The sequence below is a fragment of the Taudactylus pleione genome, unplaced genomic scaffold, assembly GCF_031769625.1.
Source record: "Taudactylus pleione unplaced genomic scaffold, aTauple2 ptg000314l, whole genome shotgun sequence".
NCBI lineage: Eukaryota > Metazoa > Chordata > Amphibia > Anura > Myobatrachidae > Taudactylus > Taudactylus pleione.
The window spans coordinates 10,536,470-10,547,656 of record NW_028284715.1 but is presented as its reverse complement, the minus strand read 5'-3'; the positions used below and the strand labels follow the sequence as shown (position 1 = coordinate 10,547,656).

Sequence of the window (11,187 nt, the reverse complement as noted above, 5' to 3'; positions counted from 1 at the left end):
AGCCTGCAAATCGGCTGATCGTTAACATACTCTAGCAATCTACAGCCCAAAACTAAGCATAGCTCCAAACTAAGCAGCAGAGTTAAACTCACCCCCTAACCAATACCCCAAACTTAGCAGCACCCAGAGACACTCTCCTACCCAGTGGAAGCTCCAGAGGGGGTCTGCAGCACAGTTCAAAATTCAAATAGTTGAGTCACACCAACCGCCAGCGAGTCCCAGCCAGTGATGTTTTGCTTTGTTTGAAATTACAGTTGGTGTGACTCCCCTATTTGAATAATGAACTGCTCTGGAGCAGCCACTGCTCCTACCTATCAACACACCAACCTCAGCAGCACCCAGAGGGGCATGTGTATGCATACACCAACCGCCGACAAAGGTGGCTTTCTGGGTGTTAATTTACCCTTGGGGGGAAAGTAACTTTCTCGGATATAGCGGCATAAGGCATTCCATTTGAAGAGAATTTACTAACCTCTGGGGGAGATATAACAAGTGAACAATTGTACTTACAATTGCTTAAATGAAAGAAAAAGGAAGTGGATTACTTCCTTCATGGAATAACACTCTCTGACTAATACCAGGACAAACAGATCCTGAGGGGGTTCAGAATAAAGAACACCCCAACTATTGGCAAATACAATCAGGAGTTCTGCAGAAAAATGGGTGACTGTCCTTAATATATGCAGCTTTGATTTAATCCTGCTAGTAATAGAGGAATCAACTAGAGAACTGAAGGGTATTTAGGGGGAGATTTAATAAAGCTTGGAGAGAGATAAAATTGGAGATAAATAGCACCAACCAATCAGCTTCTAACGGTCATTTTCAACACAGCCTGTAGAATGACAGTTAGGAGCTGATTGGTTGGTGCTATTTATCTCCAATTGTATCTTTCTCCAAGCTTTATTAAATCTCCCCCTATAATAGAACATCTTTTGAACAGTCCCACCTGCAGCAACTGTCTGGTGACCAGTCCACTAATTGGATTGAAAAGTTACAGTCACAAAATCGACTCCTACAGAAAAGAGCTCATCGAATTAAAGAGACACAAATCAGAAACGGTTAATCGGGTCTATAGCTGGTCCACCAACAATGTCACTAAACCTCAATTCAGGAAGGCGACATCCATTAGATACAGACACATTGGGGGGTACGGATTCCTCCATCAGTGAGGCAGAATGTGCCAGGGGAGCAAAATCTTTTTCTCAGAGACCCTCTTTAGGGGTGAAAACCCGCGCTCAGTGGGACATTACAACAGAAAAAGCACCAGGCGAGGGCAGCAGTGGAAGAGGCAAAAGGGGTGGACGAGGGAAGAGAACCTAGTGTTCAATTTATCCATCAGACATTTAACTGATGATGAAATAAGTTTTCTCAACAAGGGACTCTTATGTACCAACATCCAAATTCAATAAATTTCAATGGATGATTGATAGTTCACGCCTCAATAGACAATTAAGACTCAAAGAACATTTTGGTGAACCCCTCCAACAGACCACCTTTGAAGGCCTAGTTCCATTCGCCCTACTTCTAACTTTGACCACATCTCACAAAATGCCTCCATCAAGTATTCTTCAAGAATGTTGGACACGGCTGTTGAAGAAAATCACAAAGCCACCAGCAACACCCACCCCAACTTATAAGGATAAAAGAACAACCTTATTCAAATTAAGTCACTATACAGACATTGTCATTAGACAAGCTGAAAAGGGGGGGGGGTGGCATTGTTGTACAGGATTTGGAAGCTTATAAAAGGGAAATTTATTCCCAATTTGCGGGTTACAGCAGTCGACAAACAACTCACAACAGATCCTACTACTGCCTTTAAAAAAGAATTAGATGGTGTTTTGCAAGAGGCTGCCATAAATATATTTTTTTCCATCAAAGTGCTCAAAGCTCTTCAGGAGGAGTGTCCTAAAGTACCGATATTATACACCATACCTAAATTTCATAAAAGCATCGATAAACCACCTGGACGCCCCATAATTTCAGCGAGGGGGTTCCCTATATTATAAAGTTTCAGCCTACTTGGATTATTTTTTGCAACCAGTGGTGCAGGCACAACCATCATTTCTACATAGCACTACAACTTTTTTAAACAAATTAAAAAGTGTTACCCCAGTACCTGTAGACAGCTTTCTCTGTACACTTGATGTCGCAAGTCTGTACATGAATATACCCCATGACGCAGGCTTGGAAGCGGTCAGGTGCTTCCTCACCAACAGTAATCTGTATGAAGGTCTTGTTATCACACTTTTTGTCCATCTTCTTGAACTGACTTTAAAGAGGAACTACTTCCTGTTTGATAATAAGTTTTATCTGCAATTACTGGGCTGTGCGATGGGGTCCTGTGTGGCCCCGTCATTCGCTAATATATACATGTTCGAAATGGAACAGAAATTCTTCTTCTCTGATTCACGGATTGCCAACAATATTTACCTACACCAGCGATATATTGATGATCTGGCTAGGAACTAAAGAAGAATTCATCTCAACCAGGGAATGATCAACGGATTGGATGAACACATTAAGTTCACCTGGGATATCAATCCCACGAAGATACTTAGATGTGTTAGAGACCAAAGAGGGGTCAGCTATTCACACCAGCATCTTCAAGAAACCCACCGATAGGAACACAATTCTAAGGGCGGAAAGCCACCACCCTTAATCCCTAAAACCATTCTCGCAATTATTGCGTGTTCACAGGATTACTGCTGATCCCAAGGTTGCGGACAAACTCATGGATGATATGATTCAAGAATTTGTCAATAGGGGTTACTGTCGCAAAAATGTACTTACGATTAAAATGAAGGTGTTATTGATTCCACAAGTGGAGCCCTTGACCTTTTCCAAGAAAGACACCAAACCCAAAAGATTTACCTGGGTGAACCAATTTAGTCAGTTGAGTACTGTCGAAGCCGGATGATTGGCTGAGACTATGAGACTAGATATTAAGTTAATATCGGGCGACGCCATCTTGCGTCGTTGGCATTAAACCATTGTGTGCGATGCTATATGCTATTAGCATCGTGCGTCTGCATTGCTACCGCATATTGTTCAAAGTCCTACCATACCCCATACGCACATTAAATAAAACATAAAATATACAAGACGCACAGTGCACAATTGTCAAAAGCACTGTAAACAAACGCACCACGCATATTAGCGACTATACGCAATATCCTCACACTTACACATACCAAAACTTATAAAAAGGTTCCTCCACATTAAAAGCTAAATATTAGAGGTTTTATTAGCAAATACTTATGTTGTGAAATGTAAGGTATACGATATTTAAGGTATATAAGCTAGTAGACATATCATGTTTGGTACCATTCTAAACCACTGTTTATTTGCAGATTTCCGGTTCGACCCGCAAGGATATTGCATCATGCGTTCACAAGATATGAACTATATGAAAATAGTGGTTAGAATTTGAAATTGTATGAAGTGTTTTTTTACTAGTTTAAACCAGTTCTTCGGCGGGAAAACCACACAAAGCAACATCTGAGGAACTGGGACCCCTAGTGATGCTATATGAGCTGTCCAATGACCTGCATCGTACCAGAATGTCCAGGAGCCAGACCCAATGGAAATCCGTTAACTTGTTTCTTTGTTCGGGGAGGGTATATAGCTTGCGTACTGGTTCTAGTATACAGCCATTCTCTTTGGATGACCACAGGCTTCTGGACTGATGACTGTATGCTGGGACCAGTGCGCATGCGTATGTATTGGGCTGTATCGTATATTCTGTATTTAATTGTCTTTGCGCTAATTGTGCTAGATGAAAGCATGTACTTTTCTTTTATTACAATAAGAACTTTTGTGCATTGGAACCACAATTATTGTCTGGACAGCAATCATTTCACTCTAGCAACTTAAGGGTATTCATAGTACAGAGATCAACAGATCTGCCAAAAAGCTCTGGAACATAGTGACAGAGAATCCGGCTTTACTAGCCTTAAAAGGTAAAAAATGAATGCCCTGTTACAAAAGACCATGGAACATCAAAGGACTGGGTGGTGATTAATTACATCTCTGGACCAAGTGCTAGTCACTTCTTGTCTAAAAAACCAGGATGCTATCGTGCAGCTACTTGGAAACGGGGGATACCTTTGCTCATCCACATTCTGGAAAAAGGTACCGCATCAGACATATACTTACACCTCTAAATTCGTGGTGTACATTATCTGCTGTCCGTGCGGGCTGGTGAACGTGGGTAAAACCACACGCCAGTTCAAGGAAAAAATGACGCTTTACTGTTCCGCTATCAGAGCTGCTCTGGACGGTAAAGACCAGGATCAAGCAGTTGCACACCACTTCAAAGATCTTCGCCATGGTTTGGCAACTTTGAAATATAAAATAATTGATTGTGTGCCTACGTCCATAAGAGGCGGGGATAGAGCCCAAGCTCTTTTGCGCCTTGAAGCTAAATGATCCACACCCTGAACACGGTGGCTCCTGCTGGTCTCAATGAATCATTTACACCAACATGTTGCTATTAAGGTTTGTCATGGTTCATTGTACAAGTGATCAATATATAAGGAGTATGGGTTACTCTGGATAGGTAGCCAGTACTATAGTTACAATTATGTGGAAGATATTTATCTCTTTGTATTCTAATACACCTTATATAGTTTTCTTTATTTTTTTCCACAGTTTACTCTGTGCTGAGCTATAATATCATGGTGCACATAGCACCTATGGATAGGGATGGATCTACTATAATAGCGTAACATTGTCCTTTACGAGGATGTACCTCTTGTAGTCTTTTGCGCATCAGTCTGGTTCATGTTTGCATTTGATTTTTGTTTATTTATATTTATTTTTCTCTTTCTTATAGGTTTTATTGTATATTTGTCTATGTACTTCTGTAAATTTTATGTATTGCTCTTTTTCACATTGGTTATGTACCTTCTTTTTACGTTTGTTATTTTCTTTTTGTCTTTGCACCTACATTGTTTTTATGTATATGTTTTCTTTCACATTACTTTCTCTTGATTGATTAATGTCTGGTTTACTCGCGGCAGTGCAGTACCTTGCATCCGCGATCACCAGTGTTTATGTATTGCTGTGGTTGCCGGGGGCGTGGCTGGTTGACGTCCCAGGGAGGTTGTCTCCAGCACTGGGAGTCATGGAACCTAAGCTAGTTGTCTGGTACACGGTTTACCGCTAGGTGCTTGTTAGGGTACTGGCCGGGCCGTGGGTAACGTCATAGGAGTGCGCATGACGCCGCGTGGTGCCGGGCCATCAGCTAACAGCTGAAATCAGTTCACTGGTTAAGTATATGGCTATAGAAGGTATTGTTTGTTCACATTTATTTATGCCTGATGACGGTATTGTAATAAAACTGAAACGTTGCAAGTGGTTGCAGTTTTTTCTTTGTTGATATGTACCCTTGAGTGCCAACCCTGTTCAAGACTGTATAATATATATATATATATATATATATATATATATACACATATATATATATATATATATATATAATTTTTTGATTTGTTGGATCATAAAGTGTCCGCCCCAATTTTATATCGATGCAATTCCACAGAAATTTAATTTATTGACTTGTAAAAAGAATTATTACAAAAATGCATGGATGGCCAAATCAATATATTAGAGCTTTAAAATAACAGTTTAGTCCAACAGCAAGTACAATATATGTAGCAAAGAAGGCATTAGGGAACATTTACAGACAGACCTCTATACATATAAGGTACAGTATATAATACAGCCACGGAGAAACCATTATATTAGGAGCGTGCAGAATTGACATTGGTTAAGTAATGAGAAAATCTATATTTGATTCATTTAAAGACTGTACAATCATAATCAGTGCATAACAGCAATAATATTGGTGGAAATTTTATTAAATTATCGATAACAGGTAAAAGAATAATATTAAAACACTGTTATAGGTTGAAGTCAGCCGCCTCAAACACATCGCTTTCCTTTACGTAGGATAAAAAGGAATCCCTCTTCTTGGGGACGTCATGCTATGGGAAAAAATAGAAATAAATTAAAATAAGCGGAAAACATATCCTATCAAGTATAAATCTAACACATTTAGGGCTCGATTTATTAACATTATTTTTATTAAAATAAAGTGAAAAACAGTGTTTTCACACCCTTTTCACATTATTTTAGTATCACCTAAAGTTACTAAAGGGCAATTGGAGTAGAATTTGTCCAAACAAATATAGTTCTGGAGAGATTGCCATGGCAACTGTAACTGCCCTTCGTCGAACTGTTCCCCCTGCAGTACCAGGAGTTACTTTCCTGTCTGGTGGGCAAAGTGAGGAGGAAGCCACTATTAATCTGAATGCAATCAACAGTAGAATTTGTAAAATTCTACTCCAACCCCTAAGTATCACTTATTTTTAGTAAGCAGATCGCATTTCCCATAATTGTAATGGGAAATGTGATCTGGCCAAAGTTACTAAAAATAAATTGTGAAAAAATACTGGGGAAAGCCCTGTTATAACATACCTCCCAGCATGACCCTCTCCAGGAGGGACACAATGCTCTGGTCCTGGACTTCCCTGGTAATTTATGATTGGTGGAGGCTCCAGAGGTGGGGCTGCAGCACAGTCCAAAATTCAAATAGGGGAGTCACACCAACTGCCAGTGAGTCCGAGCCAGTGATATTTGGCAGGGTGTGAAATGACAGTTGGTGTGGCTCCCCTATTTGAATTTTGAACTGTGCTGCAGCCCCACCTCTTACCAGGGAAGTATGTTATAATAACGCCACCTGGGAGGTGGTGTTATCCAGGGTCTCCCCCGGTTACCAGACTCCTGCTCCGCTCTAACAGGCAGAGCAGAGCCCAGAGCTGGCCTCAGTGATCAGCTGTGTGGTCTAAACAGACCACACGCTGATACACTGTGAAAAAAAACAAACAACTTACCAGAGTCTAGGGCCAGTGATCAGTGCTCCGGTGATGTCCTCCCTCCGGTCAGCTGGTCTCCCCATCCTGCACTGGGGCCCGGTTGTCACCTGACCGGGTCCCAGTGCAGGATGGGATGTCACAACTGACCGGAGGGAGGACATCACCGGAGCACCGATCACTGGAGGTAAGTGTAATTAAGGAAGAGGGGGTCGTGATCACGGGGGGCGGGGCTTAGCAGCAGCCGGTTGGCGCATGCACTCATCACAGTATTTTTTGCGAAAATACCGTGATAAGGCTGCGGAGGGAATTCGCAGGGACAGAGCTTTATCGCAAGCTCTGTCTCTGCAAGGGATTTTTAGTAAATCCCTGTGATATTGCCTATATTGGTAATATCACACTACAATCTGCATTCAAAATGCGGATTGTAGTAAATAGAGCCCTTAGGGTGGGATGTACTAAGCCTGAAAATGCTACCAACACTACTGTATGAAAAGTTTTTTGACATTTGGATGCATTTTCATTTGTACCAAGCTCCGTAACTTGGACCCGGTGGGTAACGTCATCTTTATTATGTACGTGCAGCACGGTTGGTGTAACGGTTAGCATTACTGCCTCACCACTGAGGTCTTGGGCAGGGTTCCTACAGGTACTCTGGTTTTCTCTCACAATCCAAAAATATACTGGTAGTAGGTTAATTGGCTCCTGACCAAAAATGAACTGTAGTGTGTATGTGGTAGGAATATAGGGCCTGATTCAGACCCGCTTGTGAGCCCTCGCAAGCGGGTCGATGTTGGCCCAGTGCACATGCGCACGACGGAGCCGGCTCTGTTTGAGCCGAAAGCTCTCTAGGGCTTGCGGCAACGAGACCCTTTCCCAAGGGTCTCGTCGCAAGCCCGATGGCTGCGATGGTCTTGACCATCGCGACCATCTTCCTGGCCGCTCGCTATAGCTGTGGGTGGTCACCCACAGCTACACGAGCGGCCAGGAGGCCGCTCTAAGAATCAAGAAGGACGGCCCTGATTCAGAGCGTGTGCTTTGTCAGAGCGTCCGGCTCTGAATCAGGGCCATAGACTGTAAACCCCACTGGGACAGGGACTGATGCAAATGGCCTAATACCTGTAAACCGCTGCAGATTGTGTGCGCTACATAAATAACTGGTAATAAATACAGATTATACAATACACAAGACTTTGTGGAATTTGTTTTGGACAGATTTGTCCATAGCAGTCAGTTAGCGGAATACCCCAGTGCCTGCAATGGCTGCTATTACTGTGGTCTGCAGCTACAGATAAAGCATTCATTTATCTTACCACGCACTCCAACTCTCAGCCACAGTCCAAATAGCCAACGGATTTCGATTGAGTTATTGTCTGGCATCAAGGTAGTTTTTAAGCCACATATAATTTGATATTGGCGACATTGGCTGGCATACTGCAGCAACAGTGGTCAGTATTATCCTGCAAGGATGTAGTCAGCATCTGACAGGATGTTGCCGGTCACAATACCAACAGTGGCATCACGACTGTCAGAATCCCGACAGATTGCAAAGGTAAGTATTAGTGTCAGGGGGGAGACTTAAGCTTATGACCAACGCGGGGAAATGATACTAATTATACCATTTGAATGTATATATCTCTCTGGAGTCAGGGAGTTTACTACTATTTCAGGGAGTCTCAGGGAGAGTTGGCAAGTATGCCCGACAGTCAGAATCCCTACAGATTTCTGTAAGTATTATAATAACCCTCCCCTCCCGCAGCCTGACCCTCCCTCTAACTCTAAAGCTGGCCACACATCTAAAGATTATCTGTCCAACCAGCCAACTAGTTGATTGGTTGGAATGAAAACCTGGTAAGGAATAGGAGTAAATGACAATCAGCAATTTGCCCCTAAATGCCAGAAAACAGATGAAAATGGTCGTCAGACAAGTTTGTTAAATGTTTGATCTAAACAATTTGTTCAAACAACAGTTTATGTCCATTTTCCGGTGTTTGGGAGCACATTGCTGATTGTCATTTGCTTTCATACCTTACCAGGTTTTCATTCCAACCAATCAACTAGTTGGCTGGTTGGACAGATAATCTTTAGATGTGTGGCCAGCTTTAGAGTTAGAGGGAGGGTCAGGCTGCGGGAGGGGAGGGTTATTATAATACTTATAGAAATCTGTTGGGATTCTGACTGTCGGGCATACTTGCCAACTTTCCCTGAGACTCCCTGAAATAGTAGTAATCTCCCTGACTACAGAGAGATATATACATTCAAATGGTATAATTTCCCTGCATTGGTTATAAGGCACAGTGATCCCTATGGCTACTAGTTTTCTGTAATATATCAGCGTGTTTTTCATCAACAAGTAGATCTTACTAATTGCTTTGGGGCTCATTTACATTTGGATGTAAGTCAGTTTTATGACACGCCTCTCATATGTAGCAGTACACGCCCACTTTACCGCCGCGCTCATACGTGCTGCTTTCACAATCTCCCTGAAATGCTTTTTAAAAAATAGGCAAGTATGCTGTCGGGATGCCGTAACCAATCCATTCTGCATTATCCAAAATTATTTTCATTTCTGTTGATCCAAATTAATCTAATTTACAGCTGGAATGTAAGGCCTGATTCAGACCAGTTTGCAAGCAACCGCTCGCTCGTTCCTGGCAGATGTTCTGCAATTGAGCATTCACCGTTATGCGCATGAGCGACTGAGTCTCTGCTTGGACTGCGAGCAGGAAGTGACTTCTGATAGTTGATTGACAGAAAGGGCCGCTTGTGGGAGGTGACAGGGGGGGTGTCTAAAACGCAGGCGTGCCACAGCGTTTGCATGCCGTTTTCGGGGCGTACATAAATTAACTGCTGCGAGAGAGAACGAAGAGCGGAAGTAGTAATACGTCACACTGCGAGCAGGCCTCAGGTCGGGATGATCATCCAGCTTGTGGTAGGGTATGGTCTACCAAAAGACCGATAGTCTTTTCATTAATACCCAATGTAACCGATGTATCTAGTGATGTTACTATTTCGGAGCCCACAATGCAATCACTTAATAGTCTGCAAATTTCTTGCTAATAACAGGGCTAATTGGATGCCCAATTGCTCAGGTGCGTTTGTAGGAGTGAATTGGCTTAATTAACCAAATAACTGTTGGTGCTTATCGAAAAATGTTCGTATAGCAAAAAATACTGAAGCTAGTAATATATTCTACTTTTGCGTAAATGTTGTTTTTAAACAATTACCTTTTAAGTGTGTTTGTTAATTTTTTTTATTTTATTTTTTAGAATTAAAAAAAAAAAAAAACCACAGGAAACATTTGGACAACACTTATATTAATTAATTATTGTATTGTATTGTAATTAAGTATTGACATAATTCGCTTAACAGATGCTGTCATAAACCGATAGACAATCAACACATCACATGTTTCCAGGGGGAAAAACCCTGCGAGCACAAACACACACAAAAAAAAGATTAACGAGTGGTTCGTTCGCTAACTTCTGTTGCTCGTTAGCTATGGGAGGAGCATTGCAGAATATTGGGGGCGTCAGTTTTGTTATGGGCGAACGCCCGTGCGAAGGCATAGATTAGCATATTCTCATTCGCCTGCCCTGTGGGCGAGCGGCTGTTTGTGAACGGGTCTGAATCAGGCCCGTAGTTTAGAAGTTGGTAATATGAATAGTTTGCAAAATCACTGTGTTATAGAACTTAATCTATGAGTTGATCTATATTTGACATATATAATAATAAGTAATGTTATATGTGTATGTCGTCAAAAATGCATAAAATATTTTAGCATAACTCAGATTAACTGTTACAGTGCACATACTGTATATAAGCAGTATATAACAGCAGTTCCTCATTTGCTCAGAACATATTTGCATTTACATATCACCTCAATATGACTCCATGTTCTGAGAAACACTTTTTACATTTATTTATTTTAAGACTGGGTCAAATAGATTTCCTCTATGTTTATCATGAATTAAACCATTTATAATACTGGCCATACACTAGTGCGATGCGATGAACTTACGATTTTCCTTGAACTCCTCGGCAGCTCCCTGGCAGTCCCGACCGCACGATTTGGTGCTTTTTTCACACACGATCTGCCTATGATTACGATTGATAATATGGGCTGCACATCTGATTATACGATAAGATAGAAGCGGGAGCGGGCATCGGATCGTATCCTACCTAAATACTACACGATTTCCACACGATTCATCGTACGATGCGTTTAAATCGGGCTATCGGCCCGAAACTGCACTAGTGTATGGTGAGCTTAAGAGTTCCTATTACTTCCATGTTATGGATGTATTAG

The 11,187-nt window shown here is 41.7% G+C and overlaps 1 protein-coding gene across 5 annotated transcripts in view; it reads right to left on the bottom strand.

The window, feature by feature from the left end:
* Positions 1 to 5,537: 5,537 nt before the first annotated feature.
* The window catches only part of SNX31 (sorting nexin 31), a 95,877-nt gene continuing 90,227 nt past the window's right edge, over positions 5,538 to 11,187 (bottom strand). For all 5 annotated transcript variants that reach the window (XM_088442674.1, XM_088442675.1, XM_088442678.1 and 2 more), the window contains one exon: positions 5,538 to 5,990. In XM_088442674.1, the coding sequence (XP_088298800.1) occupies positions 5,907 to 5,990 (84 nt within the window). In that variant the 3' untranslated portion in view covers positions 5,538 to 5,906. The remainder of the gene's footprint in view (positions 5,991 to 11,187) is intronic.